The sequence below is a fragment of the Panthera pardus genome, unplaced genomic scaffold (genome assembly GCF_024362965.1).
Source record: "Panthera pardus isolate Hobbes unplaced genomic scaffold, ASM2436296v1 HiC_scaffold_17, whole genome shotgun sequence".
In the NCBI taxonomy this organism is placed as follows: domain Eukaryota; kingdom Metazoa; phylum Chordata; class Mammalia; order Carnivora; family Felidae; genus Panthera; species Panthera pardus.
The window spans coordinates 67752257-67771723 of NW_026526732.1; the positions used below are offsets into that span (position 1 = coordinate 67752257).

General features: G+C 33.8%; 1 protein-coding gene across 5 annotated transcripts in view; it reads left to right on the plus strand.

The window, feature by feature from the left end:
- Positions 1–19467, plus strand: part of EPHA7 (EPH receptor A7) — a 172133-nt gene that overhangs the window by 147458 nt on the left and 5208 nt on the right. For 2 of the 5 annotated variants that reach the window (XM_019442872.2, XM_019442870.2), the window contains exons 8-16: positions 790–898; positions 1542–1597; positions 5497–5622; positions 6725–6910; positions 7501–7562; positions 8982–9191; positions 9912–10061; positions 17537–17730; positions 18990–19145. In XM_019442872.2, coding sequence (XP_019298417.1) covers positions 790–898; positions 1542–1597; positions 5497–5622; positions 6725–6910; positions 7501–7562; positions 8982–9191; positions 9912–10061; positions 17537–17730; positions 18990–19145 — 1249 coding nt within the window. Of the gene's footprint in view, positions 1–789; positions 899–1541; positions 1598–4193; positions 5020–5496; positions 5623–6724; positions 6911–7500; positions 7563–8981; positions 9192–9911; positions 10062–17536; positions 17731–18989; positions 19146–19467 lie in introns of those variants that run through there. The other 3 variants (XM_053904649.1, XM_019442871.2, XM_019442873.2) reach the window with 2 other exon arrangements.

Sequence of the window (19467 nt, forward strand, 5' to 3'; positions counted from 1 at the left end):
CAGGCTGTTTTGAAGGACATGGAAACACACACTGTTCCCAAAGAGACTCTCAGAAAGGTCCAGCTGGGCTTGTCTTAAGAGGCATACAAGAATCACAGCATTGCACAGGAGGTTTTTGCAATTAGATAATACTAAACTGTTTTTTAAAGTACCCGTGCAGTGTTTGCTCTTTCATAAATAGCCTACCTCCTCTGTAATCTTAAATTCTCAAATGTGTATATTGCATACTTTGTCAAATTAGAACAAATGATTCTGCTCATCTTTTTCCTAAATTATGATAGATTATAAATCCGTGATGATTTACTATGATTCCATGATGATTTTTATTTTATATTGATGATATGAGAGACAAAGCGCTTTTCTGCTTTGGAAAATGCAGAGTATATGTTCTGTTTCCTTTTTACATATCAGAAAAAGACACACAGAGATCAAATACTTTGCTGGGGAAAAAATGGAGATTTAATACAACTGTACATCAAAGATCTCTCTCTGTTGAGTTATAACTAAGTTTTCAACAACTAAGCAGGGGATAGCCATTGAATAAGGCATTTTGTGGGTGTCTTTTATAACTGAGGAATATAAAACAGATGAAAGTTTGTCCTTACCATGCCCTTAAAATGCAAAAAATAAACATTTATTTAAATCTATATCATTACAATGTAATGCATTTATTTAAGATTAGAGGTAAATTAAATAGCATAGATACCTCTTATTCATAAGATTTTGTTTACCCTCTCAAGTTCTTACATGGTATTGAGTGTTTCTGAGCCTCTTTTTCTCCGTTTACAGCAACAGCGGTCTCCAGTGAACAGAATCCTGTTATTATCATTGCTGTGGTTGCAGTGGCAGGGACCATCATTCTGGTGTTCATGGTCTTTGGCTTCATCATTGGGAGAAGGTAGAACACAGATTTGTTCTAATCTGTAACACAGAATGTATTGATTTTTTAGAATTATGTCAGCCTATTACTTACTATTTAGTGTATTAGAATGTTAGATACTAAATGCAAACATTCTTTGGGATGAGATACTAAAGGTTAATAAATTTCCATTCTCCCAAGGTCAAATACAGTGTGAGCTTAATCATTCATTGCCTTTAGTTTAAGAGCAATGAGTACTGTAAGTGCTATTGGGTGTATTTTTATTGGTTACATTCAGCTAGGTTTTCATTGTAAATACAGTAGATACCTAGGGAGAAATTCACTCTTTTAGTTAATGGTTTGTGGAAACCATTTAAAATCTGCTGTTGTCGTTGTTTTTCAGAAGAAAGTACAATTACTCACTCATTGATAAATCTAAATCTGTGAAGTATGTTCCTTCTACATTGTCTCACACCAAGACTTTATATTCTGTATGTTTTTAATCATATTAGTTACTATATTATTATTAATGAGTTCATAACTATGGGCAAGAAGTTTCTGCATGTTGTTTATTGCTCTAACTAGCAAGTAGTTAAAGAATTAAGGTATATTGTACTGAATTTTAAATATATAAAGTAAGATCATTGTTTGAGATCATCACAAATTTGATGTTTTTTCCTAGGCACTGTGGTTATAGCAAAGCTGACCAAGAAGGGGATGAAGAACTTTACTTTCATTGTAAGTGTTTGGCTTTTTTTTTTATTATTTGTACCCCAGTTAATACAGAGACCTGGTTGTTAGTATTGGCATGAATAAATTCCTAATGTATCATGCTTGAAAGTACCTAATGAACTCAAAATGTTGCTTTAAAGCATTTGAACGAGATATTTAGAATGAAAATCATATGATGTGAATTTTAAAAACAAAACATATTCAGAAATTTAATCTCTCGTAAGAAATTTTAGTATAACTGCAGGATATTTAGCTGCTTTTATGTCACAGTTTTTCCTTTTGCAAACTTTGCCCAAGCGTTTCATACCATTCTAACAACAATCCATTAAATGTTGCATGGCCCATATTCTAGTGAAGGAATTCATTTAGAAGGATAGACCCTTTGTCCCACCCAATGAGTGATGCTACCATGACAGCCTAAGCTAAGGAGCCTTCTTCTCTTCAGCCACTATCTATGCATTGTCTGATAGATGTTTCCCCAGATATAAATTGAATAATAGGATTGGATCCTCCAATTTTTTCTGTGGATTTTGGTTCCCTGATTCTTAAACATTCATTTTGGAAATCATATTCAGAAGAGACCTTGGGAAACCAAAGAAAATAGATGCCCATCTGCATTAATTTTATTCCTATTGCAATGTGGATGGCAAGTGAAAAAATGAGAGCTATGCAAATAAATGTTATTCCTTCCTGTAGCCAAAGAAAAAACCTCACAATCATATGGTTTTAGTTCTAATGATTAATGATGTTCATATCCAAATGCATCATTTTTATTTTTAATCCTTGGAAATATTAAAAAACAATTTCACTTATTATTTTTCTTGGTAGCATAATCTTTACTAAGATTGCTCTTGGAGAAAAAAATTTTCTAATTTGCCCATGAGTTACATCTATTATTATGTTATTTATCAAATTATTATGCTAGTATCTAAGAAGATATTGTCATGTACCCATCCTAATGTCACAAAAAATGTATAAACATCAATCAAGAAAATGCATGGTTTAAAGACACAAATTGTGAGCACTATTATTATCGTTACTGTGATTCTCAGTGATGAGAGTGCCACAGGCAGTTTATAGAGATACACAGAAAAAAACGGAGGGTACATTTTTTTCTCTTTTACAACATGAGAGAATATTTTTAGCACTTCCCCAACAGAAAGGAGCGAGTTGAAACTTGAATGCCTAAACTTTTACATCTAGTTTTAAATGTATGTAGAAGAGTAACATATAGTTCCTAAAATCCCCTATTCTACCCATTTGTGAACAATTTGATGACAGAATCATTTAATTTTACCTTCAACAGTTTGTCACTTTTCTTTCCTTTACTGAATACGTCTGAGACATCCCCAAATTATCAAATACGTTTTAGTTTCTTTGCCTTTAACTTTCAGGTGATGCAGAAGGTAAACTGAAATGTGACTTACCTGAAACATGTTGTATAGCCGTATGCTAAATTGTCATCACTCAGTTTTAATATTTTGATGCCATTTGCTTTTTTTACATTTGAGATCGAGTTTGTAATTAGAAAAAATAGAGCTGCATGTTTACTTGCTGACATAGACAAGATAAGCCTGATATATATATATAAACCATTTTCACCTCTAGAGCAAAATATCAATGGTGGTTTTAAGTTATTTAACACTCATGAGAAATGTAAATGAGATATTAAAACACAAAAAAGCTCATTCTCTTAAATTGAGAGAAACAAGAAACCAGAATATTCAGAAATATGTCAACGTTTTCCTTATTTTAAAACATCCGTTTTTAGATGAATAATGAAAAAGTGCATTTAGCAATATCCTACCCTAGTAAATCCTTGATATTTTTGAATCACCTTCTTTACAAAGGTATCTTTTCTTGTCATCTGATGAGAACCAGGCACTTTATTTGATTTTATAGCTGTATCTAAAATACGTAAAGTACAACTCTATGGTCACCAGCTGTTTACAAGTTGGTGTCCTTTTATTTCTTTAGTATACAGACAATTTTCTTAGGTGCTAAGACACCAGATTGAATTTTTACAGAAACATGAAAGCAACCATTTAACTAGCTTTTAGAGCACTGAATTTAATAGAATGTCCAGTCATTTGTATCAGGCGCCCTCAACTCTCCATGGCCCCGAGTGCTACATTTAAAGATATAAACACAATGGAGAAGTTTAGTGAAGCAATTCCAATTTACATTTTGTTTCCTCCTACCGTTTCTTCTAACAATGTCTTTGAATCCAAGCTGGGCAGTATTTCATGTTTTTATGCCAAAATTGCTCTGGCCTGTCAAAATGTTTTATGACAGCTTGAATAAAGAACCATCAGAGACCCATTTGAGATGCAGAAGGTTACCTCCAATCTAGCTCCCTTATCACAAACAAAAACAAAACAAAACAAAACAAAACAAAGAAAGAAAGAAAAAAGAAAGAAAGAGAATGGAAAGGGAGAAGATGGCTCATTCTCCATCTGCCTGCCAATCTAGGAGGTTAACCTATTGTTTTCTTCCCTTCTCTCTTTTTCTCTTCCCCCCCTCTTCCCTGTACTCCTTCTTCTCTCTTTTCTCTTTCTATCCCCTCTCTCTTTTCTTCTTGTGTTTTTTTTTTCATGTTCAGCTTTAGTAACAAATGAGCATCTGTCAGTTTTATAAACTGCAACAATAATTGTTTAAGACAATCAATTTTGGATAAACAATCAACTACAGCAGAATAAATCAAGATTTTTAAATCCCATTTTCCTTTATACATTCTGCTTCTTTTTGTTTGTTATGTGTTTATTTTTTAAATATAGTTTTAATATAATGTGATGACATAAGCACAGTTAGGCTGCAGTGTAATACATAAATATATTGTTCTCAAAATAGTAAGATTTAATGAAAAGATTGTTCAGTGGCTTTGTTAAAACAATAAAGTTTTTTTGAGGATATAGTGTAATTCTTTTTATTGCATTAATATAACCAAATATATGCCTATCTATCTTATCTTTGTCTTTAACCAAATGATTAGATTTGGAATACATTATTGTAACTGAATTTGATTTAAAGTTGACATAGCATTATCTGTTACCTGCATGCTTCTGGGTGCATTTTAAGAAGATTTTAACTTTTAAGATGATTCTATGTTGTTTGAATTTTGACTACCTTTTCTGAGGCATATTGGCTACCTCCTTCCAGAGCCTTATATTTGAAAGTTCATAGAAACCATTCCTCTTTCAAATTGCTGTCATCCACGGTTAGCAGATCCCAGGAATATTGTAAATTTTCTAACTTTACTCTGCATTTTGTACATCTGGCCTCTATTGCCCTTCAAGGTGAAGATGAAACTGTGTCTTTAGTAGATTTCTCTCTGATTCTGTGATAGTGGTCCCTCACATCTTGTACTAATTTTATGTATATGTCAACGGTGGTTGGTCTTTACAAAAATAAATCAAAAGAATAAGTAAGATGTCTAAATGTTTTTTAATATTGCTGTCAGTGTAGTAGGCTACCTGTAAATGAAATGTCTTCTTTTCCCAGTGTATTAATTTGATTGATTGACTGACTGATAGATTTACAAATGTGTTTCCAAGTCCATTACAAACCTCAATATGGCTTGAACTATGCCATGATAGCAGTGAATTTAATTAAACCTCCAGTCTGATAAGAGTCATGTCAGAGAATTTTGGTGATGTCTTTTGTTGATTTACTGGAAAAGCAATTCAGTTAGTAACCTATGAGCTGGATCCTATGTTACCTATAGAAGCTTGCAGATAATACCTATACGCCAACAGACCGAAGTAGTCTGTTAAAACTGCTGTGAATCAGGTGATGTGGAAGCAAGTTCACTGTTCCAAGGAGCACTCTGCATAATGAAATTCCTGGGCTGACTGCACAATAAGTGCTTTGCTTCATCACAGTCATGCTTTCTTACATCATTACAGTTAAATTTCCAGGCACCAAAACCTACATTGACCCTGAAACCTATGAGGACCCAAATAGAGCTGTCCATCAATTCGCCAAGGAGCTAGATGCCTCCTGTATTAAAATTGAGCGTGTGATTGGTGCAGGTAAGGCTGTTGTAGCTTCCTTGTTCAGCTGTTCCATTTAGCCAGGATCGAAAGTCATACATCATAATGACAGGCAAATAATTATACCTCAAGTATAGAACTTTTGCATTCACCTGAACTGTTGGAAGCAATGAGGCTGTACTTGTTTATGAGATCTCAAGAAAAAAAAAATGAAAAAGAAGCATGTGGCACAGAAAATCTGTATATCTTTTGTCTTCTGTTGGATTTTTAAGATATTGCTCTACAATAAGCTACTTCACGATAGTTCTGGCCTGCTGTTTAAGAAATGACTTAGTATTTTTTTTTTTAAATGAGAATGTTCCTGAATTTTGTTGAAATCTACATTTCCTCTTACTTGATTTGCCATCTTCCTGCCAGGCTTTCATCTTTTTTGATGCTTTTTTTTTTTAACCTTTTTTTTTTTCATGCATTTGTAGGTATTAGTCAGCCATTTAATTCCATGCAGAAAATTAAGATGTGTGACTTATATAAAAAGAATATTATTTTCTACATATACAATATATATTTTTTACATGTGAATTTATTTATTTTTGAGAGAGACAGAGCATGAGTGTGGGAGGGGCAGAGAGGGAGGGAGAGAGAGAGAATCCCAAACAGGCTCCATACTATCAGCTCAGAGCCCTATACTGGGCTTGAACTCATGAACTGTGAAATCATGACCTGGGCCGAGATCAAGAGTCGGATGCTTAACCAACTGAGCCACCCAGGGACCCCTGTATACAATATATTTTCATAGTAATTATACACTTCGGATTCAACTCTCTTAGATTTAGCAGTCCTAGTGCATACAAATTTCAGACTTTGAAATCTAAAAAATACTTGCTTCTCAAACCGTAAAAGCAATAGCAATGTTTAGAATTTGCAAATGCATCCTCATGCTTTAGCCGCCAGTGTACATTGTATCCTGTATTCAAATCTAAAGGTTGTTCCTAAAAACGTTTTTGTTAATCCAGTTAAAAAATTGTAGTTTGTGTAACAGATAGTTTAGCAAAGCTTAAAAGTGTTTTTAGTATTACGCATTTACTATGAACGAAGAACTATTTTTGAGATTAACATACACCTGCCTGTTCTATTACTTCAGGAGAATTTGGAGAAGTCTGCAGTGGTCGTCTGAAACTTCCAGGGAAAAGAGATGTTGCGGTAGCCATAAAAACCCTCAAAGTTGGTTACACAGAAAAACAGAGGAGAGACTTTTTGTGTGAAGCAAGCATCATGGGGCAGTTTGACCACCCAAATGTCGTCCATTTGGAAGGGGTGGTTACACGAGGTAGATATTGATACCTTTCATTTATCAAGTGGACTGTCAGAAATTAGTGTTATTTTGTACCTAATTAAAAACTCAAATTATGAACATGTTGCATATTCTAAATGAAGGGTTTTTTTCTTGGTATATAATGGACTAAATTTTTCGTTTATGTTACTACCTCTGAAGAAATCAGGATAATTGAAGGCAGGATTAGAGTTAAAGAATAAATCTGATAAACAGACGGATTGACTGATATTTTCATTTAGCTTCAATGGCCATAAACGTGATGCACTCTAAGTTTGTACAATTTATATAAAGTGTCATTTTCTCTGAGTTTTGTTCACAAAGTAGGGGTCAGAAGAACACACTGACTTTGTTCTTTAATTTCGTGAATCATAACCATCTTCCAAACAGATATTTAATAACTCTGAGCTTAGCAGCAGCACTGGGACATTAGAAACACTCACAGCTCACCCATTCAGCCTTTCAGAAGAGCACCATGTATTTTATTGAGGGTGAGAATGGGAATAAGCCTGAAGTTTAGGTTATGGCTCCTTAAGATACACTTTTTTTTGATACATATATATATATGTATATTTTTTTAATTTTAGGGAAACCAGTCATGATAGTAATAGAATTCATGGAAAATGGAGCCCTAGATGCATTTCTCAGGGTAAGTAACAAAAAAATTATCCTACCATTAAATGCATTATCCATGTTACAACTATCATGTTGACTATTGTGCACAGCATAAACCATAAACATTGTAAACTTTAACAGATCAGAAAATTGCCTTTAAAAAAGCAGATTAAATTAAAGATCAGAATCCTGGTCTGGATTTAACTAGAACTTTTTGAGCACATAAGTGATAAAGTGTAGTTTGAACCTGAAGCCCTTTACTCTGAATACATGGTGTAGAGTAACATTTTACTTTTCAGTACAATTATAAATTAAATACAAAAGTAATACAGAGAAGACTAAAAAGTGAGATAACCATTCAGTAATTGGCATGATGATCCCAATTCTGCCCTGTGGAACCATTTCTGTTATATCGCTGTGTGAACACTGAGTGTAAAAGATAGAATTACTAACATTTTTAAAATTAATAATGTGTGATTGTTTTTGTGATAATTCTAAATACATAAGCATACATATTTTTTGCTCTGAGACTTTTCACCTAAGGATATAAACACGTTAACAGTTTTCCAAATGACAAGGAGAAAGCAATCTAAAGAATAAGAGGACATGGAATGTGATCATACATAATCTGCAGTGATACACTCAACTCAAATTTATAAGCAATCAGAAGATTTAGAGAAATTCTTATTTATGTATAGCTATCAACTCTTGGGAATAAAGCATCACCTGGAAAGGTTATCAACTCAAATCAATATCCTCATGCACTGTATTTATAATTCAGTTGGAGAAATCTGTGAGTTAAAAATGGGTTAGAAATATATGGTTGCCAGTCTGGTTGCAAAGAGCACTCGATCCCATTTGCTGGCACATCTGTTTTAGAGAATCTTTGTTGCAAGTAATGTTCCTACCGATAACAAAACAGGGAAAAATATAAAAAGCAAACGAAGTCAGCCAGCATCATCATTTCCCACTTCTTAGTTTCTCTTCACCTTTAATCAAAAAATGTCTCCTTTCTCTTTTTTATCATTTGGAGAAAATAAATCTTAATACATACGTTCATCCCCTTATACATTTCTAGATTACTTATATAATATTTTAGCAAGTGGAAAAACACTTAGTTGTCAAAGACAGTATTTTTGGATATCCCATTCTCTACCTTCGCCTCAAAAATCAGTGCGTACTTTTGGATCTGCGTAACCTGATGCTATTTTCAATCAATAAAAATAACATATCAATGTAAATAACTAAACAATTATCAAAAGTCTATTTTGTATTATTTGGCTGTCCGTTGAATCAACACTTGTTTTTCTTTTTTTTACAAATGTCTATATTCTATAGATAATATAATAATTCTTATTATACTATAGTAAATCACCAGCGTGCAGACATTTTTAATGGTAATTTTTCCCTTTGAAAGTAGAGTTAAAGGATGTTTATTCTTGTCTTCCTGTAGAAACACGACGGGCAATTTACAGTCATTCAGTTAGTAGGAATGCTGAGAGGAATTGCTGCTGGAATGAGATATTTGGCCGATATGGGATATGTTCACAGAGACCTTGCAGCTCGCAATATTCTTGTCAACAGCAATCTTGTTTGCAAAGTGTCAGATTTCGGCCTGTCCCGGGTTATAGAGGATGATCCAGAAGCTGTCTATACAACGACTGTAAGGAAAAGTCCCTTACTGCACCTCTTCATATTCCCGAGATTTTCCTACCAAGAAAGCAGGACTTAATAATACAAAGCTACACAGTAGAAAAGAGGCAAATAGATCTCAGCTTTTTGTTGTTGCTGGTTTTCTTTTTTCCTTTTGGAGGAACTGTCGTTATGTTTCCACTCTACATACAGACTGAGAAGAAGTGAGATAAGAATGGCAACATGCTACTCTTATAGCAGGGTGTTCATATACATAACATTCGGTTTTATACAATAACATCTAGTTGCTAGCTCTCATAATTGTAGCAGAGAAATATAGTCCCATTTTAAATAAATAGATTTTAACAGAATATTAACTATGCTAATTCTTACAACTTTTGTGAAATTAGCAAAAAGGAAAATACATGAGGATTTAGTTGAAGTCCCCATATTTCATTCCATTTTAATAGTTATGTTGCCTAATTTGTCATTGTCTTTTGACTAGACTCATGGCCTAAGACCACCTAAGGGCCCATTAAATTGAGTCGCCTTAAAAATGAAAACTTGTAATGACATTTTAAAAACAGATTAGTAACTTTAAATACACTTAGAGAGATTCAAGATGGATAGATGTGATACTGCTGAATTGCTAACCAAATATACAAATGTTTAACTGTAGCTTTATAGCTCTGCTATAAATGATTTATAAGTTATTATGCATATTTAAAATTTCAATTTCTTTTTATAACAGGGTGGAAAAATTCCAGTAAGGTGGACAGCACCTGAAGCCATCCAGTACCGGAAATTCACATCAGCCAGTGATGTATGGAGCTATGGAATAGTTATGTGGGAAGTTATGTCTTATGGAGAGAGACCTTATTGGGACATGTCAAATCAAGATGTAGGTGTTACACTATTTAAACAAAAAGGATTTTATACATTAATATCCATTGTTATTGGAACATGTTGGTAATGAATGGCTCATAAGAAGAAAGTTTTATAGAATTATAAAAATATGACTGCTGAGTTTTCACAATTATTCCCACAAAAATTACCATAAATTAGTGGTTCAATTAACTTCACTTTGAAGATCGTCTTTCCTTTTTTTGAAAATATCCTCTCAATAGATACAAAGGATATGTCCACTATCTTTTTCCTGAATAATGATAATGATGCTGTACTTGTAGAACTGTAGTGGGAAAGTCACCTGAGTAAAGGAGTCATTTGCAGAGGGGAGGAAGGAAGCCTGTGTTTTATTTTGTCTTTGAAGCTTATCTTTCTTTTTCTTTTAATGTTCTCAGGAAATCTGTTTAACATGTCTACTGTTGGTTGATTTGATTAAATTTTAATTTCATGAGACAAACTAAATCTTATGCTCAACGCTGGTAGGTGTTCCATGGTGATATTTTAGAATCTAATCACAATGGGAGTGCTTTTGGAAATTCCTAAAAACTTCGTACTTGTTAAATATGTATCCTGTTGCATACTAAGGCATAAAACATGCTGTGATGCATTGAGAAAAAAAGGAGATAGCAGTTCTTGGGGGTATACATGTCACACCAAGAGACCACTTACAAAACAATACAGCATAAATGCAAGTGAATATTGGCTTCTATTAGGTTGAATTTGATGAAACAGGCATTTTTGCATGTCAGAAACTTTTAAATACTGGCAGATTCATATGGTCCAACCTACTGAAAATGTGAGTGAAATCTAGATGAAAGTAGAGCAAGTCTAAAATCTAGGAAGGTACCCTGGATTTGAGCTAGCAATCTGGAGAAGACTTTGGCCATAGCTAGTGAGAGAATTTTCCAAAGAGGCATATTGGACGGTCCAGAAGCTAAAACTTAGCCAAGTGTGTGGAGACCAACCAAATAGATTCCCGGTCCTGGAACAGAGCTGTGCACACTGGTAGTGATTTGATATGCAGGTTAAGTTGGGGCAAATTGATGAAAGGCTTTTATGAAGGAGTTTAGAAATGGTACAAATGCATGTTCATGAAGAGTAAAGAAATAAGTGGTGCTTGAGGAAAGTCTATATCGCCATTAAAAGACGGATGTGACCAGCAAACTGGAATAGTCAGTTCTCGAAGTACTATAAACATGGATACCAATAGAAGGTGACTAAAATTAAAATCGAGTTATTTTTCAAAAATAGGTCATGAACATTGTTACATAAAATCAGCATTTTGGATTTAGATTTTATAATTTACCATATCAAACTCCTATGGTCTTAAAACTTGTAGATAGTTATCTTTTGACACCTGAAATCAGATTGTTTGTTGGTGAGGTTGTTTTCAGTAAATCTTCCCACAAATTTCTGAATGAACTGCAAACTTCACAGCCTGACGAGGTGACGTTTTTAAGTCATTTAAATCTTTTGGTGTTTTGAACTGAAGGATGACATGAAACTTTTTTGTTTTTTTGGTTTTGGTTTTGGTTTTCCAAAGATAAAAGTCTAAATGATGAGTCTGTTTGGCAGAGGCAAAGTTGTTAATATTTGACAGGACTCAGTGTCAAAGATTTCATGGACTGTCAAAATGTGGGCAAACAAATCCTTGGGGCAGAGAAAGAGAAATATTTACATTCCCCAGACACTCAGTGGAGTTTCATTTCTTTTGACACCTTCCTTCTGTACTAGATTCAAACATAAAGGGAATGACAGGAATATAAGATGACTTAAATTCAAAGTTCACTTAACTTCTGAAAACAAGTAATAGAAAGGGTGAAGAAGAAAAGAAAATCTTCAATGTTAATTTTTAGAATTCCTTAAATATTGTTTGTCTTTCCTGAAAATGAAATGTGAAAATATATAATTAGCATAACAAGAAATAATAAATATTTGTACTGATCAAATTAAATTATTATGTCTACAGTGACATTTACTTCCAACCTAGAACATTTAACACCAAGTTTCTTCTTTTTTGTAATTTTGAAGGTCTGAATTATAACTCATACATCAGTTTGTATAATAGTAAGGGATTACCTATACATCTCAGTTTTATAGTGAAATTTATATTACTATTCCTCTTTTAGGATAGTATTCGTTATTTTATACTTAATGTTGTTAAAGTGCTATTTGAGCAATTATATGTATACATTTCAAAATGCAAATGTTGAAAAAAATGAATAATTCAAAATAATGAATTTCATTCTGGCAAAAAATTCCCTAGATAAAAGCTTTTTTACCTGAAATCTCTGGTAGGAGTTCATGGAAAGACTGAGGAGTTCTGACAATCCCCTGACACATATGAAAATCCTGTAAATGTGTGAATAGATAGTGGGAAGTTTGCTTTCAACAGATCTTCCTAGATATTAATTTTTTAATTAGTTTAGATTCATTTATTAAGTGAATTAATTAACTTTACATTGTTCAAACTTAGTTCCTAGTAATTTGTCAGGGATTTTAGAGAGCCTTCGAATTTCAAATGCCTTGGATTTTAGAAGACTTTTCATAAGACATCACGAGAACAAGATGTAAATTGATGGTTACATTTGTAAACAAATCCCCCAAATTCCAGGCTGAATGCTGAATAAAGGGAAGTGTCTGTGATCACTCTGAACAGACAAGGGTATTATAGAAGTCAGTGAGGTAGATAGTTTCCAGAAGGCTTTATCTGCATGCTAGACAGGGCAATGAGCAAGAAAAACTTGGGAAAAGATAGTATGTATGTGTATGATGATACCCATATCCAAACAGGGTATCACTTAACACTTGAATGGATTCTTAACTGTATTTTGACATACTTACAGCTTTCTTGAATTTTCACTGCAGTGGAAGCAGAATTTAGTTATTTGCTATTACAATTGAGAGTGAATGTCCCAAAGAAATTTCTAATTTTCATTCTTAAAAATCTGCAGATGTTTAGCCCTTTCCATAATGGCTTTTCAAAGAAAGTTCTTTATATATGTACATTCAGTCAAACATAATAAATATTACAGAAATTGAAAATATTCTTCTTTGGCATTCACAGCAGCTGTGTTTTAATGAAATGTATGTCTCAATTAGTTCAAATAGTTACCCTCAAATTTTGACGTTCTTTAGGTAGATTACATTTTTTCTGTTTATAGTACTCAACAAAGTCATTTCTTTTCACTTTAAGCTAAGCTAATGCATTGTTAGTTTAACTAGTAGGTAGTCATAAAGATGGTAAAAAAAAATAAGGTTCCATAAAGATATTGGACATAAAGATAAATTCTTAAAGTGGGTCATTAAAAGACATTTAAGAGCTTCAAAAAAAATAATAATACACTTTAACTAAATTTGCTCTCAGTTAAATTGTGAGCCTTCAACTTTCCCTTTTGAAAGTCACCACTAATTTATGACTTTGTATTTTTTATGTTACAATAGAAACAAAATTGTGATTGTTTTGGTAAAACTTTGCCATAATCCCATACTTGGGGTCCAAAATATTTAATTGCATGAACTGTGGGTCATACATTATTGTGAGGTTAATGGAATGGAGATGAGCATGAGCAAAGAGCAGAAGTCCTTCATGTTAGATCCCATTTTGAGTTATTACCAGCCCATTATCATGGGGTCATTCTGTGTTCTTTTTCCTCTAATTACAATGGTCATACCCTAATAATACTGAAACACTTCGCAGCAAGCAACTTTTGTTTTTATTTCCAAGTATTTCTTTACAGCATATACTAAAGCCATGCTTCCTATTATATCCCAGTGGTCTTTTATAAATGTCATTTACCCATCACTTCCTATGAATCCAGGACCTATCTAGAATTAGAAATTGCTTAATGTTTTTCGTTTTTCTTTTAGTAGCATATTAAGGCTAGATCTGGACAGGTAAATAAATCCCTGTCCAACGGGTTTCTAGAAATTTCACAAAAAGATCTTCTAAATGAATTCTGTGAATAATAACATAATGCTCTAAGAAGTGTAAGTTTAACCATTTTACCCATGTGCCTTGTTGTTTCCAAAAATGAATAACTATTTGCAGAAAGTACTTCTTGGTTTCCCAATTGGAAGTAAAATGCAGCTAACCAAATAAAAACTGCAGAATTTCTAGATTCAGTGTGTGCCTGAATCACCCCTCATCAGCAGGTTTACCCTCAAAGGGTATGTATGCTTGGATTATGCCAGACTATGCTCTGTAGAAGGTTCCCAGCAATTATCACTAGTGCTCCCATAGGTAGGTGCATGATTGTTAATGGGAACGTTAGGTTCCCAAAGTCCATTCCCAATCGAGAACATCTCTTATTTTAAATTCTATCCTTAGCTGCTATTCCTTTAAAAATGTATCCACCACTGTATCTATCTTTGAAAGCCAGATGTTTCATTTTATGCTGAAATAAATGTTTTCCTGCCATAATAATAGAGTATGAAATTCCTATAATGCAAAAGGACAACTGCAGAGGTTCATTAACTCATTCCTGTAAGAGTCATTTAATGGTATTATGTTCATTGGCACAAAGACTTAAATACATATTGTGCTCAAAGATGAAGAATTCTAAATGTTTTTATGAAGGCTTGGAGAGCTGCTGAGGAATATTAATGTCAGGAGGATTGTGATCAGATTTAGATTTATACTTTATTTTATGTTTTAATTTTGTTTTTAAGTAACCTCTACCTCCAATCTGGGGCTCGAACTTACAACCCCAAGATCAAGAGTTGCATGCTCCATGGCTGAGCCAGCCAGGTGCCCCTAGATTTGCATCTTAAAAGAGTATTTAGAGGGAAAGAACAAAGGAAAGATCACTCTATGTGCATTGTTACTTTCTAGACATCTGAAGACAAATTACAAGCAGGGATATTGTTAGAAGGTGATGGAAAATAATAAGGATTGCACTAATGTTATGAGCATGGGAACTTGTCCTGCCAATCAGAAAGATACTGCTTCTGTTCAAATATAAGCAACCTCAAATATGAGTAAAGCCACTCTTTTCCCAATTAAAAAAAATGCCTCTCAATTGTATTATTTAGTCATTTTGAATACACTAAATTTTAGAAGTTGTTTATTTACTTATTCACAATTTAAGTCACTATTTAAATAACTTAACGGAGCTTTCCAAAGTACATTATTTTTACTTGCATTTAAGTTTTGTAACATAGAGCCCCATTGAATCCAAGTATAGGGCTGTCGCTGGAATGTTATACAAAGCCATGGAAAATTCTTTGCATTTAATAGTTTTTTTTTAATTTAATTTTTCCTATAATTATATATTTGTGATCTTTACAGAGTTACCATTGTGTTTGTTTGTGTGATGTAAAGCTTTCTGAAGTTTGGGGTATTTTAGAGGACTGTTTACAAGATACACAACCTTTGTAGCAATGGGATCATAAACAAGGACACTTTTAAAATTCTGTCCTTTGTCCTTCATTGGCATTCAATACCAACACTGATTAAGGTCACTTAAGTATAAGGATTTTTTCTCCATCATTGTTATTCAAACTAAAGTACTTCTCTTATTTAAACATGTATGCATTTAAGAAGGAGCATCATCAGAAAGTGGTGACTAATTTGCTGTACATAGAAGGAATCTACAACTGTTCTCACGTCAGCTTTCTAGGTGTGATGACTGGAAAGGCCATTAATTGATTAGTAAAAGGTTTTAGGGAAGGTGAGAAATTCAATTATAAATAGAGTATGAGATGCTTATAGAAAATTCAGTTGAAGACATCTAGTAAACTGATGTATAGGATATATAACATAGTATTCAGGGGAGAATTTCAACTAAGAATTGTATCTTATAATATTTTTCAAAAATTGCTATTATTAGGTTAATCTATTTACCTTTTAAATTTGATCAATTTGCATATAGAGATTTTTCTTAAAGTGTACTTTTTTTTTCCTATACAAAGGATTTTCTGTAGAAATTGTTGATGCCAGCTACTTTATTCATTCCATCTGCAACCTTTTACATTTTAATGTGTTATTCTGGAATGTCAACAAGCATCTTAGGGATATGTTTCCCTACAAATATTGTTAATCAATATTTCTTTTTTTTTTAAGTTTATTTACTTATTTTGAGAGAGAGAGAGAGAGTGTGTGAGCATGGGAGGGGCAGAGAGAGGTAAACAGAGAATCTCAAGCAGGCTCTACAGTGTCATCGTGGAGCCCTGTGCAGGGCTCGAACCCACCAACCTCTGGATCATGACCTGAGCTGAAACCAAGAGTCGGAAGCCTAACCGACTGAGCCCCTCAGGCACCCATGTTAATCAACATTTCTTAAAGCCAGCTTTTGTCTGCCTACTTTTGCCTTTATTTTCTTCAGAAACCCAAGGTTTCCTCTTTGTTTTTTCCAGAGTCACTTTTTTCTTACATTTGTACTGCTATTATATCAGTCAGTATCAAAAATGATTTGTTAATTCCCCTTGATATTATTCTAATGTTTTACAAGTCCCTCTTATTTGTGTTGTTTGCCTTGGTAATTATTTTCCTGTGCTGCTGAGATTTGTAACAGTTTCTGGCTTTTAGCGTCAAATTTTGCTTTCCATATAAACAAACAAACAATAAGTCTGAATAATAAACTTTTAGACTTTTTGATTGCCATGTACCAATGTTTATGGAGACTTATTTTTCATGAACATTCAAAGCTTGTTATAGTGTTTAGGCTGTTATTAGATAGCGTATTAGCACTATCACATACAGTGATGTGCTAATAAAACTTTAACAACCAGCACTCTGGGAAAGCACTAACTTGTAGCCTTCCCCGATTTCCTGGTGTAACCCTTCTCCCATCCTCTTCCCCAAAGCTGATTTCAGTCTTCCAGTGTGAGGTCACTAAACTTGGAGTTGGAAAGTGATGCAGTCACCTTTATGAACCACTGTATGCTATTTGCTCCAGCACACCACTATATAACACTATATATTTCATAAGTATATAGGCTCCATGATATTTAAAGTGATAGTGTGCTTGGTAATATTTTCTATCATAGTACATTCTGCATTTTGATATCTTGTTTGAAAGTGTCATTTGAACTCTGCAAAAAGTGACACTTTTGGGAGGTTAAATTCGGGGTAACTGAGACCTTCCTCTTACAACTTGAAGAATTCATAGATTTATAGACAAATATGTACATGTACAGCTATATACAAGTAAAATGGTTTCATAACATATTCCGCTTTCAAAACCTCTGGGATGACATTAGTAGTTTTCCATCTATTGCACCCTGAGTGACTTTAATTATTACTCCCTATTGCAGAATTAACTAGGAAGTGTCATGATATCGTGCTCTTCATGCACCCCTTGATAACATATTTAAGGTTCATAGATGTTTGGGGAAAAATATGTCTTTTGCAATGCTTCAAGATGTGCTTCAATCTTATCTGGATAAATCACTTTGCCTACTGAACAATTCATTTTATTATCATTGAGCCTCAATTAGTAATATTTTTAATGTCCCTTTGGCTATTAGGTTATAAAAGCAATAGAAGAAGGTTATCGTTTACCAGCACCCATGGACTGCCCGGCTGGCCTTCACCAGTTGATGCTGGATTGTTGGCAAAAGGAACGTGCTGAAAGGCCAAAATTTGAACAGATAGTTGGAATTCTAGATAAAATGATTCGAAACCCAAATAGTCTGAAAACACCCCTGGGAACTTGTAGTAGGTAAGAAATACCTAAGGGAATGGACTCTGGGAGACATTCAAATACTCACTTAAACCTTCTGTCTCCTCAGTCCTAACCCAATGGCAAATTGACATTTGTGTTAAACTATATATCCATGTTAAATTTATTGTGTTTACCAAAGTCTTTATTTTTTCTTTTCAGATATCTGGCTTACCTTAATTAGCTAGTGTTTAAAGGGACCTATTGTTATTGCCTTTTGTTTTTCTTAAAAGTTATGGTAGATATCGTTGGCCATCATTTTAGAAGACTTTCTAAACTGGAAATTATGATCAGGTGGTGTTCCACATTTTCAAATCATCGTTAGTATTACGTGGGATTTTATTACTAGTGCTTTGCTTTTTTGCATAATATATTTTCTTGTTTTGCTTTAAGCTATTTAGTAAAATGATTCTATGAAGTTAAGGTTTATGAAAGTAATTCAAAACATGATTAAAGAGGTGTACTCATTAAAAAGAGTCCGAAGCACTCCATGCATTCTTTGTGCTTGGCTTACTCCATTGAAGGTGTATTAGAAATTAATAAGCTTTAGCTTCTGAGTCATGCTGATGCTCTTGTCTGTACTGGTCATTAAGCCCTTGTGGAGGTATATGAGCTCACTAGGCACTACAAGGGTGCCATTAGTACGGAGAACACATAATGTTCTCAGTAGCACCACGTGGTCTGAACAAGTTAGTCCACAACCAGATGTGCTTCCTGTACTCCCAGTTACTTTTGGAGAAACAAATGAATAAAGAAATGTGTACTGATTACAAATACTGTTAGCTGTACTTTTAGAAATACATGGAAGATGCAACCTGGTGGTCGTCAAATCCAACCAAAATGTAAATTTTGGATTTTGTAGTTATTGGGCAACCTTTACACATTAGATTTTTTTTATTTTTTTTAATGTTGATTTCTTTATTTGAGAAAGAGAGGGATAGGGAACGAACTGGGGAGGGGCAGAGAGAGAGAATCCCAAGCAGGCATCACGCTGTCAGTGCAGAACCTGACATGGGGCTCGATCCCACAAACCACGAGATCGTGGCCTGAGCCGAAACCAGGAGTCACACACTCGACTGACTGAGCCACCCACATGCCCCTACACATTAGATTTTCGTTAACATATCTGTTTATTTTTTACTACAACATCAATTAGAATATGTAATTTTATTATTTTACCCTTATTTTTTTATGAGCCAAGACATTCTTCCTTTAGTAGTTCATGAAAAAATTTGCTTTTCTGTTTCATTCTCATCTAGGCCAATAAGCCCTCTTTTGGATCAAAACACTCCTGACTTTACTACCTTTTGTTCAGTTGGAGAATGGCTACAGGCTATTAAGATGGAAAGATATAAAGATAACTTCACGGCAGCTGGCTACAACTCCCTTGAATCTGTGGCCAGGATGACTATTGAGTAAGTTGAAACTCTCAAAATTCTATTTAATCATTTATTAAGTACATTCCAAGCTTTATACATCAGGTCATTGTCCATAAATTACAGAGGTTGTGAACCCCAAAATCAGAGAGAAAATCATCTCTTTAATAAGTGTCCACTATGTGCCAGGTATTATGCTAAATAGACCTTTGAACTTACAGTGTATTTTTAAACTCTCACAGCAATAATTTTATTATGTCAATAGCTTTATACACAGCAAGGTGCAGGCTCAGAGAATTTAAATATTATCCCTAAACTGAGTCAAGTAGTGAGTGGTAGCTAATTTGTCTCCATAGCCAGT